This window comes from Ochotona princeps, chromosome 4, assembly GCF_030435755.1.
Source record: "Ochotona princeps isolate mOchPri1 chromosome 4, mOchPri1.hap1, whole genome shotgun sequence".
Taxonomy (NCBI): domain Eukaryota; kingdom Metazoa; phylum Chordata; class Mammalia; order Lagomorpha; family Ochotonidae; genus Ochotona; species Ochotona princeps.
Window position 1 is genome coordinate 95017677 of NC_080835.1, and position 23412 is coordinate 95041088.

The 23412-nt window shown below is 53.7% G+C and overlaps 1 protein-coding gene across 12 annotated transcripts in view; it reads left to right on the forward strand.

The window, feature by feature from the left end:
- The window catches only part of GRAMD1B (GRAM domain containing 1B), a 197963-nt gene that overhangs the window by 149803 nt on the left and 24748 nt on the right, over positions 1-23412 (forward strand). For 9 of the 12 annotated variants that reach the window (XM_058664027.1, XM_058664024.1, XM_058664026.1 and 6 more), the window contains 7 exons: positions 3994-4204; positions 4916-4936; positions 9633-9653; positions 18906-18990; positions 19417-19520; positions 20201-20296; positions 22507-22587. In XM_058664027.1, the coding sequence (XP_058520010.1) occupies positions 3994-4204; positions 4916-4936; positions 9633-9653; positions 18906-18990; positions 19417-19520; positions 20201-20296; positions 22507-22587 (619 nt within the window). The remainder of the gene's footprint in view (positions 1-3993; positions 4205-4915; positions 4937-9632; positions 9654-18905; positions 18991-19416; positions 19521-20200; positions 20297-22506; positions 22588-23412) is intronic. The other 3 variants (XM_004584974.3, XM_036493626.2, XM_058664033.1) reach the window with 1 other exon arrangement.

Below are 23412 nucleotides of genomic sequence, written 5' to 3' on the forward strand. Positions count from 1 at the left end.
GAAGGCAGGAGTCAGGAGCTTCTTCCAGGTCTCCCACGCGGGTGCAGGGTCCCAAAGATTTGGGCCATCCTCCACTGCTTTCCCAGGCCATAAACAGGGAGCTGGATGGGAAGTGGAGCAGCTGGGACATGAACTGGCATCCATATGGGATTTCGATGCATGCAAGGTTTGAGCACTTAGCCACTAGGCTACAGAGTCTGGGACCACTAGTCATGTCTTAAGGGTCACACCTCTTAACCCTGTACATTGGCCGCTAGAGTTCAATGTGAGTTTTGCCAGGGGTGTTTGAACCATAGCAAAGTCTCTTGGGATAACCCAGGTAAGAGACTCCGAGGAGCTGAACTAGGAATGACTCATTTTCATGTAGGGTAAGCCAGAAGAGACGGGGCTGAGAGACCAGGAAATGATGGTGCTGTTAGTGATGGGCAGCAGTGGGTGGAGGTTGGGAGAAAAGATGGCCTGTGCTGATTTCATGAGTCTGAGGCAGCAGGAGACAGCTCAGGAGGAGACACTCCGGCAGCAGGTGGTTGGGCCAGGGGAGCAGCCTGGAGGAAGGCGGAGGACCTCTGACCAGAGGCCTGAGGCCAGGAACAGCAGGAGATGGACAGTGAGGTGAAGGGCTTATAGCAAGGCAGGAGCCAGTGATGGAGACCGGAAATGGACCAGCACAAGAATGCTGGAGCCGTGCCATCAGAGGGCAGGAAGAGGGGTTTTCAGGAATGATGCAGATGACCAGTATCTGAAGAGCGGAAGGAGCATGATACCTGGCTCAGGGATGTGGATGCTGGAGCAGCAGGGTCTATGGAGGGTGGATGAGGAAATCCCATGGGTGTGTTGATCACTTAAACTCAGAGCCATGTGACGTGGGATGCATCTCCTCCGGGTTGGGATGTTTGGCCCACGTTTTGGACTTTGGCGTGACTCCCTCCACAGCTGGTCTTCAGCACGGAAGCACCATATGGCTTCATGTGCCAGTTGTTCCACTTCCGATTCAGCTTCCTGCTGCTGTGCCTGGGAAAAGCAGCAGAAGATGGCTTAAGTGCTTGGGCTCCCTGTATCTCTGTAGGCGACCCGGATGAAGCTCCTGTTTCCTGGCTTCAGCCTGCCCCAGACCCTGGCCACTTTGGCCCTCTGAACCAGCCGATGAAAGATTGCTTTTTCTGTCTCTGTGTTGTTCTCAAATACGTGAATGTATCTTTGGAAAGTATACTCAGAGAGCACAGAAGTGGAGCCCATTATGATCTGAGGGCTGGCAAGCTGTGTTCTTACCAAGGTGAGGGGCAGAGGGCGGTTACCATAGAAACTTTTCCCTGAGGTTGGGATTTCCCTCTTGGGAACTGAATTGTCCCATTCTTAATCTTACCTGGGCTTTGGGCTGTGTTGCCTTTCCTGTTTTGTGGTCTGCTGGTTCTTTGGGAAACTTTTTGTTTACACAGGTGTTTCCCCCAAAGATTTAACCTAAGTTAGTAATTTCTTAAGGATTTTTATCTCAGATAAGTTCTCTTTGTGACAGTCCTATGGGATATCTATTCACAGATGAACCCTTGTAAATTGTTACACTGGTAAGAACATAGGTAATTTTTAACTTTGGTATCTCAGGATGTAACCTTATGGGGTTTCTTTCCCCCTCGTTGGGCAGCTTCTCAAAAGGCTGGAGAGAGAAGCAGATGTTCAACTTTTATCACTCAGACATCTTTTGTCCTTGCCTGGCTCCTGGCTCCCCAAGGCATGGCTTCTCCTACAGAAGCAGGGACACCCGACTTCCTTTCTCGTGAGTTCCTGGAGGAGTAGGGTTGGAAGGAGAATGAACTTGAATGGCCTTTTTTGGGAGTTTCTTCTTGGGCTTTCTAAGATTGATCTGTTATTGTTAGAATGACCCTAGAACTCTGTATTGTTCTTCCACACGGCGCCATCTTCTGCTGCTTTCCCAGCAGGGAGCTGGATTGGAAGCAAAGCAGTAGGATTTTCAAACTGATCCCCTTAGGAGATGCCAGTTTCACAGGCAGTGGCTTACCCTGCGCCCAGGTGGAAGATTTGACTGAAAAGGCCACGGTTTACATTGCAAATGGGTCTGTAGGGACAGATGACCTCCCTCCTGGCCTGACTCTCATGCAAATGATGCTGTCCCTTCCTGCTTAGAGATGGAAGGAGGCCCTGCAGGAAGCCTCTCACACCGGCAGCCTGCAGGGTCCTCGCTTTGCATGCCCGCTCCCTCTTCCCCGTTTTGGCTTTGTCGTCTCCCGGCTCCTTTCCTATCCCTTGCCCGGCCTCTTGCAGCGTAACCCTCCCTCTTGCGTATCTGCATTCTCTTGAAGCAATATGAACTCCCACTGGAGTTTAAGTGCATTCGATTTCCCTTTCTCCTTCTCTTCTTCATTTCCTACTCCATTGAAAACCCGAGCTCATATCAAGTAGAGATATTTGTGCAGCTCATAAGCCTTGGTGTAACTAGATTAGGTGCTGCATACAAGGACACTCCAAATAGCTTATGAAAAAATTGAATTAAAGGATGCATTTTTTTTTTGGATTTTTAAAAAAGACTCATTTATAAGTCTTGAAAGGTAGAGCAAGACACACAGAGTCTTCTGAGTTGGTTGCCCAGATGCCCTCCAAAGCCAGGGCTGAGTCAAGCTGTTGGAACTCACTTCAGGCCAAATACGTGGTCCGTCTCCTGCTGCTTTCCATGATCCTTAGCAGGAAGCTGGGTTGGAAGCAGAGGAACTGGGACTCGAACCGGCACTGCTATTTGGGATGCGTCCCAGAGCAGGTCTTAACCCTGCTGCTCCACAACACTTGTCCCAAAAGTTTATTTTGGTGTCAGATTAAAAAAAAAAAAAAAGGAAGAAGAGTACAATCTGCGCATGTAAGAGGTCTTCAGAAATTCTTGGAAAGTGCAAGTAGGAAGAAAGCAGCCATGGATTTTAATTTTGGGGAGTGGAGGGCACTGAGTAAACCTGCTTTATGGTTCAACTTTCTAAGGGATCCTCAAGGCATTTTGATTAGGGAGATGTGAAGTATGGGTTGTCTGATCTGATGATCTTTTTCCCCTGGGGCAGAAAAGCAGGACCAGCTGTGGCTGACCAGGTGACAATAGGGTGTGGGGGAGTTACAGGTGCTAGGCTGTGCTTTTTTTTTTTTTTTTTTTTTGCTAAAGTCCTAGCCATGAAGCATTAGGATCCCATATGGTCGCTGGTTCTAATCCCAGCAGCTCCACTTCCCATCCAGCTCTCTGCTTGTGGCCTGGGAAAGCAGTCGAGGACGGCCCAAAGCTTTGGGACCCTGCAACCCATGTGGGAGACCTGGGGGAGGGTCCTGGCTCCTGGCTTCAGATCAGCACAGCACCGGCCATTGTGGTCACTTGGGGAGTGAATCATCGGATGGAAGATCTTCCTCTCTGTCTCTCTTCTACTCTGTATAGCTGCCTTTCCAATAAAAATAAATAATACATCTTAAAAAAAAAAACACATTAGGCCATTCATGCCTAGGAAGAAAGTGTTTTAAAAACACAGTGGAACCATGTTTGTGGATACTTTCAGAAGGATTATTATTGTTATTTTTACGAACAAAAATATTCAGACTGAGTGTGGAGACTTCGATTTTACAGCTTGCGTAAAATGAGCCAATAGCATTGGGTAAACTCCACTGAGACTTTTAGGTCATAAATTGTTTGCTATAGACCATTTCTGGTATGTAACAGACGCTAGTTGGATGGATTGACGAATGGATGGAAATTTAAATGTCTAACTGCCCTATTTGCCTGGTCCCTGGTCCTGTTCCTTTTCATGTTGGCACCACTGCTGCCCTCTCCTGGCCAGCTGCAGTATTACGGTGCGGTACACCCATAGCAGGGCCCCTTTCTCCCTGTGTCCCCAGACCCTCACCCTAGCTCCCTGAGCTGGCTCCTTTGCACTGGTCTTTAGCCTCCAATCGCTGACTGCCTGCCTTTCCTCCTCCCCTTCCCACCCCACTCCCTCTCTCCATCTGCCCCTGCAGCACTGCCAGTAACTCAAACCGCAGCACGCCAGCCTGCTCCCCGATCCTCCGGAAGCGGTCCCGCTCGCCAACCCCACAGAACCAGGACGGAGACGCCATGGTGGAGAAGGGCTCGGACCACTCATCAGATAAGTCCCCGTCCACCCCGGAGCAGGGTGTGCAGCGCAGCTGCTCCTCCCAGTCCGGCCGCAGTGGGGGAAAGAATTCCAAGGTGAGCTGGACCCAGTCCAGGAAAGCTGGCCTGCGGAGGGGGCAGGAGGAGGAGGAGGGGGGAAGGGGACAGGAGGGGGACGGGGAAGGATCAGGAGTAACTTGCACCATGCAGTGACCCCAGTGTGCCTGAGATGGTCATTGTTCCACGAGGCCAGGGTGGGGCAGGTGGTAGAGACCCCAACGATTCTACAGCCACCCTGCTGTCTCCTCTCGGGGATCTGGAGGCCCCGGGTTCCTTCTGAACTGGGGGAAGATGCTTTGCGGCACAGGAGGTGGTCTTTTCTATGTGCTGCCATGCTCGGATTTGGTCCCTAGAGCTCGGGTTAAAGGGACAACCAGAATGCTACTTTTTGTCTCCCTGCTGCCTTACATCGCACTAACCCACCTGGCACTCCCCAGGCAGAGGGGACAACGGCAGGGCCGTTCCCTCCCTCCCAAGCTTGTTGGCATTTCCACCTGAGCAGCCCAGGGGCGGGCGTGAAGGAAGCCCACACTCCTCCGCACGCCAGGTGATGTGTCTTGGTCCCTCAGTCGTTGGGAAAGCAGGGCACTTGCTTGCCCAGACTGTGCTCCAAGGGCGTGGGAAAGGGCTGGGGCCCCTGGGGAGGCATGGCAACTAGTTTCCCACCTGAACTTGTCTCCTGACCTCTTCTTCTTCCTCTTCTTCCCCACCACGTCCCAAACACCTTCTTTGCATGCATGGTCTTAGTGTCACAAGCGCCTCTCAAAAGTAAGCCATCTTTTGTCTCTTTGTATCTCCCCTCTAGTGTGGAACTGTCTGCAGTGCTCCGCATCCCCGCCCTCTGCCCCTGCCTATTGTACCCAGATGTCCTGCTTGGTCCCTCTCCCAGAAGGGCCGGCCCCACTGTGGCCCCCCCCCCGCCAACAGGCTGGCTTGGATGTCCACTGAGGGACCATCTCCACGGCACCCCGTGTTGGGGAACAGACGCTATCCCCTTGGCCCACTCCCGTGTCTGGCTGCTCCCCCTCACACGGCCTGATTCCCTCCTTATGTGGCGCCATGTGGAAGCGGCGTTGAATCTTGATAGGAGAGGAGGCTCCATGGCAGCCCCTAGAGGTTGGTCAGTGCTGGTGGCAACCCCTCACTGCTGCCAGATCCTGGGGGCAAAGAGACCAGGTCAGGGAGCGGTGTCACCTTCCGCACAGGACCACCCCTCCTGACCCCCACATCCAGGCCTGATGGGAAGGGTCCACGATAGGGATTTTAGGGTTGGGGGCTTAGGAAATGAGACACAAAGGGAAGGGAGGGGGATACAACATGAAGAAAAGCCAAGGATGACTTAACTGGCAGTGCCTGGGGAGCGAGCTGGAGGAGGAGGGGCTGTTCTCTCTCCTGAGGGAAGAACAAGGAGCTACATGGCTAATCCCGCAGGCTGTGACCTTCAGCCTCCCAGCACAGTCTGCTGCTGAGGCTTTTAAAATAGCTGGAGCCAGTGCTGGACAGGGGCAGAGGAAGTGGCCTGAGGTGCGGAGGCAGCAGGAGGTCTTTGAGGTTCAGGTGCTGGCGTGTCTGTTGTCTGCCTTCCTCCCGAGCCCTCACACCTTTGGCCTGGTTGGTGTGGGTGCTGGGCGAGGTTCGCAGTCTTCATTGTGCTCTTCCTCCCATGGCTAGAGTGGTACTCACTAATTATCAGTCGCAACTTGGGGTGGGCGTGCTCTGGTTAGCTCAAGGAATGAGGGAGGTTTGGCTCTGCCGCAAGGACTGCTTGTAGAATCTGAAGTGGTGGGGTCTGTTTGGGGAAGCCAAGCACCTGCCTATCCCCCAGCCGTCCCCCCCCACCCCGCGGTGAGTCTACCCTGTAGGTGAACTGTGAACCAATCCCGAGTGGTTGTGTGAATCCAAAGGCAACAGGCACGTTGGTCCGTGGGGGTAGCCAGGTGGGCTTCTGAGTGGACGCTGGAGAGGCCTTAGCAAGCACAGGGAGCCGAGTGGGAACCGACAGCTCCTCGCAGCTCCCTCCATAAGCAGTCAAGGGGGGTGATGGAGCAGGCCTAGGTTTCCTTTGCCTTGGAGGTGCCCGGATTCAGGTGGGACCTGCCTGCGTAGCCACACCCTGCGGGTTCCCTGGCTTCAGGTGCCTGACCCCATTCTGTTGTCTGTCATTCGCATCACCACTGACCCCACCACCAGCCTTGGAATGCAGTGAAAATCAGGCCAACTTGCATGAGGAGTGGTCCCCAGTTGGTCGCAGCTGGAGTACGCTGGCTTGGGGCAAAGACTTGAGAGGAGGAAGCTGAGAGCCCGTATAGGAAGAAGGTTCCACACAGGCCAGGGTCTCAGGGCGTGCTGCAGGGGGAAGGGCAAGCCAGGTGCAAAGATGTGCTTGCTCATCGTGTGCCTCTCAGCCTGCCCACTGTATCCCTAGCGCAGTCAGCATAGCCAGGCCACCTCACTCCCGGCTTCCTGTCTGCTTCTTAGAAGAGGTGAGCTTCCAAGGTTTTCCAGGTGAGTTGAAGGGTGCTTTGGCCCTTCAGTGGAGCCAGGCTTGACGCGTGCACCGTGTCTGTTCCTTGCTCAGGGCCTCCTTGAAGTGTTGAGTTAGGTGATCCCTCGGGCACCCCTCCCCTGGGTCTGAGAGCTGCTGAGGGTGACCCATGCTAAGTGCAGCCTTGCCCCAGCAGAGCTCCAAGGTGCAAATGTCGACTTCCCCTCCGAGACCTGGTTTGTGCCGCCTCAGTGTCCTCTGTGGTGGTAATGGCCTGTGGTGGCCACTAGAGGGAGCGTGGGACCGTGTTCCTGCCTTCACCAGCTGCTGCCAGCGGTAGTGCCTCCTAGAAGTGGCAGGGCAGCCTGCGCTTGTGCCCTGCCTCCTTCCCGCGTGCGCGGCGTTCCCCTCGTGCGGTGGCCCTGGCACACGGTCGGCGTTTTTCCCATCATGCCAATTCTAATTCATGATTTTCTTTCCAGTACAACAGACTTAACCTGATCAAAGTAAGACGTTGAGTTTTTCTCCCTTCCTATTGAGTGTAGTGCTGTTCTGGTGTGACTCGGCCTGCCCGTAGTCCCGTCTCCCAGTCTACCTGAGCTTCCGCTTGGGGAGATGTTCTGGGCATGGGGGCTTTAGTCTGTTTCCAGGGGGCCTTGTGTGCCTTCATATGCTTGCTCTTCAAGCCCCTGGTAGGAGAGGCAGTGGCAGCTAGGAACAGACTCTGCTTGGTCCTCGTTGCCCACACCTTCGTCTTTGTCCTGTGTCCACGTTCTTTAGCTAGATGCATCTGTAGGCTGGCAGAGGACTGCCCTGCTGTGCTCCCTAGTTCTGCGCTTGCTTCCCCGGCTCCGTCCTCTGGCCAGGGGCGGCGTCACTGTGAACACGACAGAGATCTTCGCTCCCATGTCAGGGGTGCCCTCTGGAATGTTTTGTTCCCTGTGAGCCTGGGACCCTCCACCAAGCCTGGGCTCTGGTTTGGGAACACCTCGTCACAAGGACCAGCATCACCTGCTAGGCTCCTTGGGGGCTGTGAGGGAATTGGCTGGATGGGCTGGATAGGTGGGAGACCCCAGAAGCACCCTCACTGTTGGCTGAGAAGCTTCCAGAGCTAGCTGGGGAGGAGCCAAACCTCCAAGGGCCTTGCTTTGCCTGGAGTGAGAATACCCACCCCTTACAAAAGAGCATGCTGGAGGCAGGAGAGCCAAGTTCTCGCACAGCCGGTGCCAGGTAGGGCATAGCTTCCCTGCCTGCAGCTCTTGGTGGCCCTGAAGCTCTGTGTTGCCAGCAGATTCAGAGAACACCGGGGTCCATGTGGCAGACCTTTAACAAGGAAGACCGAGGCCCGGGCCTGCCTGAGACAGGTGTCCCGAGGCTGTCAGCTGCAGATCCCACTGCCGCCCTTTCTGTGAGCGTCTGCCACAAAGGACAGGGCAGTGAGATGAGGAGCCAGCGTCACAGGGCCGGAACGCCACCTGGTTTAGGTTGGATGAAGCCCCAGGAAGCTGTGGGCCAGATGAGGCTTACAGGGCCCAGAGCAGGAGTGTGTTTTGATGCTCATCAGCCGAACCGGGTGCCCTTAGGGTCAGAGGGTGCAGAGGGAGCCCGAGGCAGCTGGCTTGCCCCCTCCAGCCTGCTCCAGACATGGGGCGCCTTAGCCGCATTGCTCGGGTATCCAGGAGTCTGTGGATTTGGCCTCTTCAGTTGCTGTGACCCACGGGGTCGGAAGAGGGATTAAAGCTGTATTCGGGGTCCTCGGCTGGAGTCTTGGCTGAGAATTGACCCTGGAGAGCTGCGGCTTCAGGGGGTCTGGGAGTCTTGGCATACCTTCTGGCATGAGGATAGTCACTCCGAGGCAGCCCCCACGCAAGCCTCGCTCCCCTCCATGCTGAGACTCAGAGTGGAGTGGAAGAGCCGGGGCAGGGGGCAGATCCCCAACCACCTGCTCATCCGTGCAGTCCTATCCACCTGTGGACAGAGATACATGACCCCAGCAGACATGTGCATCTGTCCTGAGCCTCAGGCCCCTTTCCACTAGGTCCAGGGAGAGGATCCAGGGTGCCTGGTATGTGTGGGACCTGCACTCCTGGATATATAGTTGAGGTGCTGTTAGGCGAGTGTTGTTCCCCTTTACCCAAAGATTTTCCTGCACGTCTATCCACCCCTTAGCCGACTTCTCACTGAAAATGCCCCAACCCCATTACAGGAAAGACCGCACACAGGCCAGCCCCCTGAGCCTCCCCCACTCATTCTTTCCCATTCAGATCCCATTCTTCCAGGGACTGGGGTATTGGGGAGTGCCTGAATTCTCAGGCTGGGTTGGGGTCTGGGGTTGCTGAGATTAAACAGACCCCTGGGCTGGGTGGAGAGGCCCAACCCCTGCCCCACAGCAGTCCCCAAGCCGCGCTCCAGCCGTGAAACTCAGCTGTCCCGCCAGGCATTGGGACAGAAGCAGGAGCCATTTTGCCTGTTAACCAGCAGTGGTGTCGTCCAGGGTTTCAGGCATCACCACAGTGTCCCACACTGCTTGATCCACAGGGGCTGACTTGGAAAAGGAGGCTGTGCTGCCCTCCACTCACACCTTGCTTCTGATCAGGGTCTGTTCGGGGACAACTGGCTCTCGGGTGTCCACAGCACGTCCCTCACCCCCCAGCGGAAGACCCCTGTGACGGGGCTCCGACTCCTTCCTGGCTCAGCTCTGGCTGGTGCTGCCGCTGCCTGCCTCCCTGACCGCCCTGAGCACAGGGGGCTTCCAGCATGGGCTGCTCTCCCTGGGCCTCCTTTCTGGGCTGTCTTGAGAAAGGAGGCCCCCCCCCGAGCAGCCACATGGGAAGTGTTGGGCTGCACTCGGGCTCCTCCTCCCTGCCCCCCACCCTCCGCTGTCTGTGTCCCCTCCCCCTGGAGCCAGGCATTCTCTGGCCATTCCCAACATCCATTCCTCAACTAACTTTGCCTTCTCTTTTATTTTGTCCTTTTCAGAAAAGCCAGAGTTGGTACAATGTAAGTATTGCTTTCTCTTCTTTGGGGTGCATGACAAGTGCAGGGAGGGTGACGTGGAAGGGAGGTTCGTTCCTGCGGTGGTTTGTCCCCTGCGGCAGCCTGGGGGTGACTGTGCTGGGATGACACGGCTGTTCCCTTGGTAAAGGAGCAGGCTCTCAGAGTAGGGGGTGTGAGAGAGAGTAAAGTCCAAAGTCAGGTGCAACCCTGGCACTGGGGCAGCCTGGTGTGTGTGAGTGTGTCTGGGGGGTGGGGCCTCCAGTTAACCAAGGCCATTGGCAAAACCAGATGACCTGGCGTCAATACGGTGGCTGGCCCGTTTAAAGGAATTTGGCATCTGTCCCAGGGTACCTTCTCTCACCCAGCAAATTCCTTCCAGTAAATACCCCCTGCCCTGTGTGAAACCCCAGAGGATCGATGCACAGGACACCCCGTGGGCACCTCACACCCACAGCATGCCCACTGGGGACAGCCGACCCTTCACAGGCCACTTGCGCTCATGTAGACTGGGTGGTGGGCCTTGGAGCGTCGTCCTTGGAGAGCACCTGGCTAGAGGCTCTCAGTGGACTACAGGCTGCGGGGCCTGAGCACAGAAGAGGGCCTGCCCTGTTTGGGATTGGATCATGATCAGCTTCCTCCTCCTCTGACCCCAGATCCTGCTTGGGCAGGTGCCAGGGTTGTGGTACAAGTGGCAGGGAAGGTGGCAGCACATGACAGAGCTGAGGAAGGCAGAGAAGGGCTGGGCAGTGGGTCCGGATCACCGGTATGGGCTGGGTGTGTTTTTCTCCACTTTGCTGGTCCCGTTGAACCCTGTCACTTCTGACCCCACTCTGATTCTCACAGCCACCCCCCTCCCCACCATCACCGTTTTCGCTTCTAGTTCCTTTTCCCACACATGAAAGCTGGTGTCTGAGCCCGCGGCCCACTGACGGCTGTAGAAGGAGGTGCTGCCTGTTGGGTGGAGGAGGAGGGGAGGTGCTCTGCCCTCTGGGGGCCTGGAGGTCAGGGCGTGAGATGACAGACAAATGGGAGATGGCAGTGGAGCTGGGTATGGCCTAGGACCTGGGTTCCTGACTCCCTCTTCATGTATCCTACCTCTCTGTCTTCTCTTTCCACAAGCGCATCATGCACACATGCCACCAATAGCCTGTGACATACACCGCTGGTTCTGAGGCCCATTGCACAGGGCCGCTGGCTGGGGAGCCTCCACTGGCTTTCCAAGACCCCTGGAGGTGCTACACGCCGTGAGCCACCTTCCTGGCAGCCCTGCCTGCTCTGTTGCCCCTGGTGTGTCTGCCCTCCACCATGGGCCTCAAGGTTCAGGAGAGCCAACACAGCAAGGACTGAAAGAGGAGGTGGAAGTGGCAGGTGGGCTTGGTGAAGGAGAGAGAGGCAGGGGCTGAGGGTGGCCAGGGGCCTCTAGCTGCCGAGCAGCAGAAGTCAACAGCCTGGCCTTGGAATGATGCTGTCGACTGTCTAGCATTTTGTTTCTTTCCGTGTTTCCTTCATGTATTTCGCACACTGGGCAGCAGGTGCACAGGGTCAGCCAACGCACAGAGCTCAGTGGGGTTGTAGCACAGGGCACTGGGCAGCTTGGGAGGGGAGCCCCTGCCTCCTTGCCAAGGTTGGTTTAGATGATGCCAATGGTGCCATTTGTGGACTGAGACGGTGCCAGTGTACCTGCTCATGGAGACTGGCTTGCATTGGAAGCTGGGGCGGGGGTGGTGGACTGTGTTCCTGGCTTGAACAGGAAGCTGCCACCTGGGTGTTTATTCGAGAGGCACCTTCCTGAGTCAGTGCATGCAGCAGCGGGCCACGGCTGCTGGTTTAGCGCCCAGCCCCTAGGGTGGCTGGATTCTCTCAGGGGGCCGCTCAGGTGTTGAACTAACTGCACCCCTGCAGTCTTGCCCCTGCAGCTGTGACCGGGCCTGTCCAGTCCCCCAGCTTGGGCCTGAGTTGCCCTAGGTCCCTTTCTGGAGGATCCCTGCCGCCCCCTCCTCCTCTCAGCTCAGGAGACATTAGGATAGTCCTCGCTCTTGGTCTCCCTTGTGCTAGCTCAGCTCTCCAGCTCTTCTGAGGCCCGACACATCATCACGGCACCAGAAGTCCCCTGGATAGGGACAGGTGACGACCTTTTAATCCCAGCCTGGGAACAGTGGGAAACGCCCCGCCCACCTAGGAGTGTGAGGGCCTGCTGTTTCCTCTGACTCTGGTGGGAGTAGAAACCCACCCACCATCTCCCCGTACCCCAGTCTCCTCCTCCACTTATGTGCCCCCACCCCTCATCTGCTCAAGACAAAAGATCTCATTTTCACTTGGGTCGCCAAAGAGGAGTTGTTACTGTGTGATAACAAGCCACTCTGGTCTAAAGAGTGGATCACTTGGAGGGGGCTCCAGGGTCATGGGGGGAAGTTACAGTAAGGAGCTGTCAGGACTTGCTGGTCGTGGCATCTCCGGCTGCCCTGAGACTCCAGCAGGCCTGGCCATGGCTATTTCCGTCGACCCCCACATTTCATTCTCCTGGGTGTGCAGCCCTGAAGCTGCAGCTTTGGTGCACCTGGAGCCAGGGCCTGAGGGGTGAGGGGGCACAGTCTTCCCCTGCCCCCACGATGGCCGCCTCCTGCCGGCTTCCCCAGGGCTGGACTCTGCCTCTCTGCCTCCCTCCATCTCCTCTCTGTCCTCTGCCTGTTTCTCTGGGAGTCTTTCCACCCCCCTACCCCGGCAGCCCTCCCTTCCCCTGCAGATGTTAGCTCACACCCAGCCCGGTGTTGACTGGTTCCTCTCCGTCTGCACCTGTCTTGCTGTCTTTCTCACTTCCCTCATCTCCCCACTGCCCTCTGCCCCACATCTGTTTTGTGCCTACCCAGGTTGGGCTGCTGGGTTTGCAGATCATAATTGGTTTCTTCTTAGGTGGGGTTAGTGCTCCAACAAAATCCATCTGTTTTTCTCCCGGGCTCCTCTACACCCTCTCCTTCCTGCTATGTCCGGGAAGGGGGTACCACTTGGTCCCAGCTCCCTGTGTTTGCGGTAGAATTAATGTTTAGCCCAGGGCCAATTCCCGTGGCTCAGACTCTTGCCCTGCCCCGCCCAGCCCTTGGTGTGGGGGTGGGAGAGGCTGGGGCTGGCGCACACCGAGAGGCATCACTCTGGCCTTATCTTGGCAGGTGTGTCCTGCTTCTGTTTCACCCTAACTGTCCTCCTGTATCACTGCCCAGAGCTTTCCTGGAACCCCTGAGAGGTTCCTCCTGTACCTGTCTACTGCCTATGCATGACGCGCTGGCACCCTGGAGAATGGGGCCATTGCGTTGGCCTCTGTGCTGCTAAGGAGGGGTTGTGCTGAGGCCGTGGGGGCTGGGACTGGGCTCTGAGAACCGTGCATAGAGGTGTGTGCCTTCACGGTGTCCATGACAGGGTGGTACGATGGATAAGGACATTGGAAATACCTCATGAATCGCTACTGTAGGAGATGGGATAATTGAGCCATAGAGCATTTCTGGAGCAGGTGGTAGTCCAGTAGCATCAGCTACCTGTGTGCTAGATGGAGGTGGGAGTTGCATCTGGGAGGGCAGCGGTCATTCAGAAGAGGCGACAAAGGGCTTGTTGCGAGAGGCTTGAGCGAGGAGCCCGACTCTTCTTTCTCCACTTGGGCTACAGCGGGCTGCCCTAAATTAGCACTCCTGGGTAGGGACCCTGGGAACGGACATTTCTTTTTTTCTTTTTTTATTATATTTTTGGCAATCTTTACATTGTCAATTAGGGTAAAAAGGTACAAGGGCTATAGGGAAGTGGGTAAGACTATTATTTCCCTATTGTTTCCTTCATGTGTCTGAGGTAAAGAGGGTATTAAGGGAGAAGCCCCACCCAGTTTCCCTCACACCCCAAGTCCCGGATGTGGGGCATGCTCTAAGATACTTGCTCAAGTGGTTTTGATAGTTCACCAGTTATGAATTGCTGCTAATCTTGCCACTCCAAGCACGATGAGGTCATTGAAGAATCTACTGATTGACATAGTCCATCATAGAGTCTCCATTTGCCCAGTATTTCACTGCCAACATATAGCTGAGGTGGTGGATTGACCTGTTCTGTCTTCCGTCTTTTCTTGGTTAGCGTTCTGAGTCCACCATTTCGATTGGGGAGGTCCCCAAAAGAAACTTTGAGGTGGCAACGGGCATTTCTTAATGTAGTCATCTGCTCATGTTGAAGGAAAGCTCGAGTGTTGTTGAATCAGATCCCTAAGACTCACAGGCCCCCCCTGAGACCCTCCCGGCCAGGTGGTCCAGCTGGGCGTGGGAGCTGGCCCATTTTCCTAAGGTTAGCAGTCCACATCTTCCCATGCCCTGTGGGCACTGCTCTGTCCGCAGCCCTTATGCCCGCCCTGGGCCTGGCTCCCACTGCCTTCTCTGGATTTGGCGGCTGCCTTCTGATGGGCAGGGGTGTGGTGCATGTTCAGCCTCTAACCTTGCTACTTCACCCTCGACATGTGAATAGCTGTCTGGAAATCTAGCTGGCCTTGGTTCCCTTGTGTTGCTGCTGGGATGGGGGTAGGGGAGGGTCCTTGGACCAGGATGGAGTGTCTCATACAGACCCTGCAGCTGTCAAGCTTAGCCTCTCTGGGTGACCACTCAGCCTTTCCCCACCTAGCACGCATGAGACTGGATCATTGAACCTCCCAGGTTGGCTGCTGTTGGCCACTGGGGTCAGGGTCGGGAGACAGTGTCTCCGAGAAGTCCCGGGGCTGTTGGAGTCGTTCGGATTTCATCATCATCACACAGTGCCCTTGGCACCTCCCTGTCCCTTCCCCCACCCAGAGCCCTAGCCAGCAACTTTCCATTGCAGGAAACATCTGGCTGGGGAGGCCTGGCTAGGCCGGGGGTTACTGGAGGACATTGGCCAGGACTGTCACCCAGATCCTGTAACTTGAAGCATGTGCAAGGCTCTCGGCCCTGCCCGCCCACCCGCCCTGCCTGCCTCCCTCCTTTCACGGGTGACTCTAACAAAGAGCTTGTTTGCTGGACAGCCCAATGGGGCACGTTCTGCAGGGAGAAAGGGGTGTGTGTAGGGGTGGGGATGAGAGCAGGCCCTGTTGGCCACAGCCAGGGCTGGCCCCTCCGCCTTGGGAGGGCTGTGAGTCATCGTGACCCTGTGCCCGCCCATTGCACATTGATTAAATGTGCCAGTGAGGGGACAGACTGCAACTGCAGAGCCGAGCATTCAGGTCCCTCTTCGGAGCTTCAGACTGACTACTGTGAATCACTCCACCATGTGTGAGTAACCGGTGGGGCTCGGCCTCCACCTCCTGCTGTGGGCCACCTCTGTGAAGTTTGCCTGTCCGCCCAGGGACCTGCCCCTGGAGCCCCCAGCCGGCCTTGTCCACCTGCTGTGGCCTCTGAGTCCTCTGGCCCGACTCTGGGAGTGACTGCACTGACCAGGAGAGGGTACCTCAAGCACATACCACCCTCCTGTCCCCAGGCCGCTGTCAGGCCGAAGATCAGCCAAGAAGGTCGAAGCAGAGTCCGGCTGTGGGAGACTGGCCAGCCAGCCCGGCTCGAGAGCCATGCTGTGACCACACCTTCTCATTTGTGAGCCTTCATGCTGGGAACACATCTGTAGGAGAGGAAAGAACCTCAGGCAGGGTCTCCAAGAAGTCAGGCCAAGTGAGGCCAATTGTTTTCATTCCTCCCTTGGGACAGTCAGGAGTTGGCGCGCAGGAGCTGGGCTCCCCTGGTTGGGGGGGGGCGTCCATGGAATCTCTCACGGAATCTGGGGTGCTGTGGAGCCTCCTGCTGCAGCAGGAAAGCTGGCCGCTACGGGGGTACCTGAAGAGGCTTACTGACGCCCCTGCCGGGGCTGAACACTGTTGCTGGCACGAATCTGAGGAAATCCCGGCCGTGAGTGTGTGACCCAGTTTCTCTGTCTGTGATGGTTCTTTGTGCCTTTCCGTGCCCTGGGCATCTGTGCTCGCCCAGGGCCTGGGAACTGATGAGTGACAATTCTTGAACCTGAGTCCTTGGATAGTTTTGAACTAAAATAGGGGAACCGTGCCACACCTGGGGAGAGTAGGATTGCAGGGGGGAGAAGAAAGAGACCAGGGTTTCTGGTGTGGCGAGGATGCTGGGTGACAAGTGGAGTGTGCAGTGGAAAAAGTGAAAAAGCCGATGTCTGTGCTTCGTGCCTGCCTTTCCCAGTGAGTGCCCCGCAGCCTAGAGGCGTTTGTGTGTGCCCCTGGCCTAGAGACACGGTGGACATGAGGTTTGTCCTCCCTTGTCTTCAGTGCTACAGCCTTGTCCCAAGCAGAGAAGTGACTGCCTCCTCTTCTCCGTGTGGATGCAGTAGCCAGACTGCCCTCGACGCCCCCACCACCTCTGTCTCTGTAGGTGTCTGAGGTCTCATGGGGCACAAGAGAAGCAAGAGACGAATGACCATGTGGGCAGGATATTAGAAATAGGAAAATTTTGGAGTTCCAGGTGATTGGAAGGCTGATGTCCAGGTTCCCCTGCAAGGACTTGGGGCCACCTGATCAACAGTGTCTCAGGTTGACAGAGGGCCAGGAATATATAGTGGGGGAGGTTTGGGTGTGTGTGTAGAGGTTTGGGGATGTGTGTAGGGAGAGAGCCCAAAGCAGGAGAACATGCCCCAGTTTGGAGCCACATGCCCTGGGTTTCCCTTCTGCTCTCCTGCTCGGTAGCCAGGCACTGTGGGTAAATTGGTTAGCTGCTGTGTGCCTCAGTTTACTCGAGCGGAACTTAGGAAACTAAAAACAACCCTTCTGCCAGATATAGAGATGAGTGGACATGTTGGGTTTTGAACCGGTGATTGGTACTTGGCAATGACTCATTCCATGGTACATTATAGGCAGCTTTCAATGGCCAGTTAGACATGGTTAGGAATTCACTGATAATCCCATAGCTAAGCAAGGGCTTTAGGATGGACTGTGTTCCAAGGTGCCAGGGGGCCAGCCACATTGATAATCTCAGGACTAGTTTGAAACTAGTAGTGTGGGTGTCTCCCAAGGTCTTTCACTGGATAGGCTGGTTTTGTGATCTTTGCTTCATTTGAGGGATTCTGTGACAGTCTTGCTTTGCAGAATGCAGTGGGGCAGCTACGATTGCAGGTGGAACTCATTCTGTAATAAGTACTGATCAAAGGCTGAAACCCCAGTTCTTAGCTGCAGACCCAATGCTTGGAAGCACCTTTTGCCCTTTCCCTTGCCCTCCTGTTGCCTTCTCTATGAAACACTCTTCTTCCCTCCAACACAGAGACCCCCAGGTCATAGCTCAGGTGGACACGTGTGCTGACCATGGCTTCAGCTTCCTTGTGGGCAGCTGGGCACCATGGAGGCCAAAATAATGAGAGGTTCAAGTCCGGCTCTGTCATCCCCACAACTGCGTGCCAATTGATTTGCAGGGAGTGGATGATAAAGTATAAAAGGCCAAGACCCATGTGTCACCTGCAACTGGGCAGTCTGTCCTCAGGCGTGCCTCTGACCAAGGGTCAGCAGCTTTGTGCACTGTAGAAGTAGGTCAGCACACAGTACATATGCCTTTTGTCGCTGCACGAGGCTCTTCGTGGGTTGTATACTTGTTCCTTGCATCTTTGGGTGTCTTCATCTGTGGTGCATATCTTCATGTTATTTACTTTGTCGAGGTATTTTTGGTGACATGCAGCAATTGCACATGTTTGTGCAGTATGGTACAATAGTTGTATTCAGGTATGCTATGTGCAGTGATACAGTTAGGGGAGTTGGCATTGCATTTGTGTTTTATTTGAAATGCAGAGGATCAGAGATGTACAGACATGCCCATCCACTGGTTCACTTCCCCAAACACCCACAACAGCTGGAGCCAGCCAGGCAGACAATAGGAACCAGAGCTCAGCCTGAATCTCCCCTGTGGGTGGTAGAGAGCTAACTCCCTGAGCCATCACCTGCTCCCTCAGAGTGTGTGCATTAGCAGGAAGCAGGATGCATGCCCACGCACATCTTCACCACTGTGTCAAGCACCCATTCTTTTGTTTTAAATTATTTACTTATTTATTCTTATTTAAGATTTACTTATTTTTTCTTGGAAAGGCAGATTTACAGAGAGAAGGAGAGATAGGAAGAGAGAGCTTGCATCCATTGGTTCATTCCCCAAATGGGCACAATTGGCTGGAACTGAACCAATCTGAAGCCTGCAGCCAGGAGCTTTTTCTGGGTCTCCAGGGATGCAAGGTCCCAAGGCTTTGGTTCATACTCTTCTGCTTTTCCAGGCTGCAAGCAGAGAGCTGCATGGGAAATGAAGCAGCCGGGACACAAACCGGCACCCAGATAGGATCCTGGCACTTGCAAAGGGAGGATTAGCCAATTGAGCCTTTGTACTGGGCCCTTTTATATTTTTTAAATCTCAAGTTTGTTAGCCTCGAAAGGACAGGAATTCTGCCTATTTTACAGCTGACAAAGTTTGCAAGGAGGAATAACCAAGGAAGTGTTTGGAGAACCCTGTAAGCTGTGTGTGCAGAGGGGCCATCTGGCAGCACAGGTGGTGGTCGGGTGAGAGCCCGGGGCTGGGCATCGAGAGAAGGAAAGCACTGTGCATGCTCACCCCTTACCTGACCTGATTCCCATGGCCTGTGGGACAGCATCACCTCAGGGACCTGTCTTTAACCAGCGTTGGTTTTCCCATCAGTACACTGAAGGTTGGAATTGGAACCTTTTGTGAGGCTGGGGAGGGGAATTGGGTGTGTTTATTCTTCGCTTATGTCTTATGTTTTATGGGTCTTCTAGAAGTATTTTATGATTAAAAAAAAAATCAGGTCTTTCATGGTCAACTAAGTGCTTGCTGTGTCGTGGTGACAGCTTCTCCTGCGGGGTACATTGAGCCCCAGCCCATCATGTGCCTGGCTGGGTCCCATGCTTCACTGTTGGGGTGGAGCTGCCGGCTTGCAGAAGGCTGAGCAGCAGTACCCGGCAGGGGAAGAGCCTGGAACTGTCCTTTCTGCCTTTTATTCTCCTCGGGGATGTAGTGTGAACCCTGGTTTAATATGGGTGATGTTCTGTCATTAACAAATACATGACTCAGAGTATGGCACACTGTCAGGTTCTCACCACCCTGATGTTCTTCATTAAGCCTCCTTTTCTAACCTGCTCTCCTAGGGTCAGTGGTTGATAGAGACTGGCCCTTGCCCTCTTACCATATAAGCAAATGCTGCTCCTGTGCCTTATTTGCTAGCCCGGATGAACCTGGGTCCATCCTGCTAACCTTGGCCATTGTCATGCAGGTGTTAAGTCCCACATACAAGCAGAGAAATGAAGACTTCAGAAAGCTCTTTAAGCAACTTCCAGACACGGAGCGCCTCATTGTTGGTGAGCTGGGTGACCTGGGAGGCTGTGAACAGTCCACATAATCACATCCTTCTGGAACAGGAAGAGGGGATGTTCAGAGCCCTGGCCCCAGCATCACAGCTGCAGGAGGTCACCTGCGTCCTTAACCTCTGCAGGTGGCCCAGGGGGCATGGATGACGGAGGGAGGGAGTTAGCTGACTGTTGTTGGCCTTTGGTACCTGTAGCTCTTGGCTCCCTGGTGCTCCATTCATTCCTCTGCCTCTAGGCAGTGGCCTGTTTCACCTTCGTGTTCCTGATCAGGGTGTTTCCTGGCTGCTATTTCATGTGGCTCGTGCACCTGGTCGTCGGGAGGCAGTGGGCTTCACCGGTGCTGCTGGGAGGGATGACATGTGGTTTGTTAAAAAAATGCTTCCTGTCTCTGTGCTCCTCTTCCTCATCCTGCCACAGATTACTCATGTGCACTCCAAAGAGACATTCTTCTTCAGGGCCGACTCTACCTCTCTGAAAATTGGATTTGCTTCTACAGCAACATCTTCCGCTGGGAAACCCTGGTAAGGAGCCTTGGTTATGGCTGAGAAGCCGCTCCTTTTTCCTCTTGCTGACATTGTTGTCTTCCCGGACCTTGGCAGAATTAACAGAAACATGTGCACGAGTTGTTGGGAAGGCTAGGTCACTCTGAATCCCAGTATGAATCTCTCTCCTTCTCCCCTCGGGATGTGGAAGATCGGACTAAGAGCATTTGCTTTTGGCAAAGGCAGGTGAACCTCTGGACATTTAGCATAATAGAATTAAGAGACTGTTGGCCTTGGGACTCATGAGCTGATTGCACCCTCTCTGGGTTTTGCAGCCGAATAGCTGTGTGATTTTAGGCTACTTTCTGTGTTACAGTCTGATTCCTCATCCTGTGAGGTGAACAATGATTAACCAGTTGACATGTCAGGTCCTGTCTGATGCCATTATTCTGTGTTTGTGACAAATAACGGCAGGACTTGGACACACATAACACAGTGTGAAAGGTTCTTGGACCTAGAGCTAACCTACCCAAAAGGCTCTGTTCCTCCCTATGAAGGGGAGTGGAACCCGGAGATCCCAAGGCCACCCTTCCAAGGCTATTTATGCGTCATCTCTGGTCTGGATTCCTTGCCTGCACCTACGCCACCTGAAAACACTGTCTGGGTCCACTGATACCTCCTCTTACTTGTTGTCTTTTCCTGTGCCCGTGGAATGTCAGCTGACAGTTCGTTTGAAGGACATTTGCTCCATGACTAAAGAAAAAACAGCTCGCCTCATTCCCAATGCCATCCAGGTTTGCACTGATTCAGAAAAGGTAAGTGGAGTCTAACTCAGAACTGGCTTTCTGCCTTCCTTTCTTTTAAAAATCTATTTATCTGAAAAAGTTAGAGGAGGAGAGACAGAATAAGAGAGATATCTTCCACTCACTGGTTCACTCCTCAAGTGGCTGAACAGCCAGGGCAGAGTCAGACCGAAGCCAGGAGCCAGGAACTTCATTTTGTGTCTCCCACGTGGGTTGCAGGGTTCCAAGCACTTGTGTCGTCACTCACTGCTTTTCTCAGGCTAAGAAGTAGAGCAGGCAGAGAATGAAGTGCCAATATGGGATGCCAGCACTGCAGGCGGCAGCTTTACTCACTACACACAGTGCCGTCCCCTAATTCTGACCAGAATCATGAATTCTGTATTTCTGCCCTTAAATAGCGAGAATGTGGAGGCCAGTAGTACCTTGGTGAGAGGTAATGAGAGTGATGATGAGTGGCAGGCTGGCAGGAGGTTGGAGTGGCAGACGTTGGACTTGGAACCAGAACTCAGAGATAGAGTCCTGTGACTGCAGGCATCCTTTCTGAGCCCTAGTTTTTCTCAAATGTGTGAAATGAAATGAGTTTTAAAATAGCATCACCTATTTGAAAACATTATTGTGAAACACTGACTAGGCAAATATAAGTACTCATCATTTCATATCAGAACATAGCTGATGATCCATCAAGAGGAGGAAGAGTCAGATAGCAAATGGAGCATCCTCTTCCATAGAGGAAACATTGATGGATAGAATTTAAGGCAAGTAACCAGAGCCTGAAGACTAACCTGGTCAAAGCCAGGGTGGATGTCTGCTGAAGATGTCAATACAGCAGTTTCCTTGGACTTGGGCAGTTCAGTGGTTGGATCCGTGAACATTGGGGTTCATAGTTTTGGGCTTTGATTCTGTTTCTGGCCCCAGCAAGTTTTGAGATGATGAAAGCTGCCCAACCTCAAGATCATGCTAATACTTGTTAACAATTTTGTGGAGTACCTAACGCATTTTGGGTGGTTCAAAATTGAAAAACAGGGCCCGGCATGATAGCGTAGCGGTTAAAGTCTTTGCCTTGCACTCCTGGGATCCCATGTGGGCACCGGTTCTAATCCCGGCAGCCCTGCTTCCTACCCAGCTCCCTGCTTGTGGCCTAGGAAAGCAGTTGAGTACGGCCGAAATCTTTGGGACCCTGCACCCGCATGGGAGACCCAGAAGAGGTTCCTGGCTCCTGACTTCGGATTGGCTCAGGTCCAGCCGATGCAGCCGCTTGGGGAGTGAACCATCAGAAGGAAGATCCTTCCTCTCTGTCTCTCCTCCTCTCTGTATATCCACTTTTCAAAGAAAAAAAATATTTTTTTTTTAAAAAAGCTTTGAGGTAGTTAGTAGGTACGTGGTGGCTTTCTGAATGTTAGAAAGGATACCAGTGGTAACTAAGCACCAGAAGAGAGGATTCCTTTCCGTGTTGTCCTTGTGGGGCCTTAGCATGTAGACTGATGTCCAGTGCAGGCTGATCTTGAAATACTTGTTGAATGAATGAAAAAAGCCAGGGCATTGGGGCATTTGTCTTGACCTTCCTTTTGGGTCAGTTCGTAGCTTACCTCTGACCTAGTTCTGGTGTGTTGGGTGAAGGACATTTTTTTATGGAGGTGAAACTTTTATCTTTTTAAACACTTACCATTGTTTATTTATCTGAAAGGCATTAGTGAAAGAGAAAGAAAGATCTATTGTCTTCTGGATCATTTCCCATATGGCTCTAATAGCCTGATCTGGTCCAGGCTGGAGCCAGGAATCTGAAACTCCACCTGAAACTTCCCCATGGGTGGCAGGGGCCCAAGCACTTGGGTCATCTTCCACTGCCTTCCCAGGCACGTTAACAGGGACCTGGACTGGAAGTAGAACAGCCAGTATTGTTCTAATGTGGCATGTCGGCAGTGTAGGCTGAAATTTAATGTGCTGCACCACAGCACATGCCGCTGTAAGTGAAAACTTGAAACCAAAGAAAAAAAGTCCTGAGACAAGCGTGGGTGTGGACCTAAAGGCACTCAGGAGTCCCAAGAGCCTGGACCCCTTGTGTGTGGCCTCTGCAGCTGAAGTGCCTGGACTGTGACCACAAATGTCAGGGTTGTTGGCATTAGAGGATGAAATCAGTATTGTAAAGAAGTAAGGATCATGACTCCATTCATGCTTTTCTGAGTCCTAACACACATTCCTGTCCATTTTCTCCTGCCATCCAGCACTTTTTCACGTCCTTTGGAGCCCGGGATAGGACGTACATGATGATGTTCCGGCTCTGGCAGAATGCTCTCCTTGATAAGGTATGTTCTGCCACCAGGTGAATGTCCACCTGAATGTCCTTTCCACCTGATGTCCCGACGGGAGCTTGCTCCTTACTTAGCCAGCTCCAAGATGCCCCAGTCTCTTTGTGGTCCCAGAATTCCGCCAGGGTTGGGAGAATGGCACATGCTAGCACCAACAGTATAGACCTGAGTCCTTGGAAGTAGCCTGTCCTCTGTGAGAATGACTTCCACACCGCCCAGAGTAAAGCATTGAGGATTTTGGATCCATCACAGACCCATCATCAGTTCCACTACTGTAAATTGTTCTTTTGTTTGGTGTGTTGACATAGAAATGACTGTCTTGAAAACGGACACTTTTTATTCCAAGATCCTTAGTCATACGGGACCTGCACTCAGGACCATAGCGAAAGCTTCAGGGTTGGGAGAGCACAGCCAGCACCTCTAGTGTGGTGTTTGCAGGAAGCCTTGGGTGCGATTTTAGGTCTGGCTGATTTTGATAAGTCAGCATGCTTAAAGGTGTAGGGGTCATCTATGTTTGCACAGCGTCTGACCTTGGAGCAGCTAGGGCAAGGGAGTGTGCTCCGTCCCTGGGTGGAGGGACTGTTCGCTGGTTGGTTGCATGTGAGTGAGCTGTTCTTGTTGCTGGGAATTAATGAACCTTGGTAGGTTGCTTCTGAACAAGATGCTAGATGCCAGAGCACCACTAATAGAAAAACGTGTAAATGCCCAGTCGCATCTCCACCAGCCGACTGCTGAGTTGCACTGAGAGGGGCCACCATTCTTGCCTTGACTCAAATAGAGTTTCTGCTAGTCTGAGAGTCTGTATCCATGGCATGAATCCTG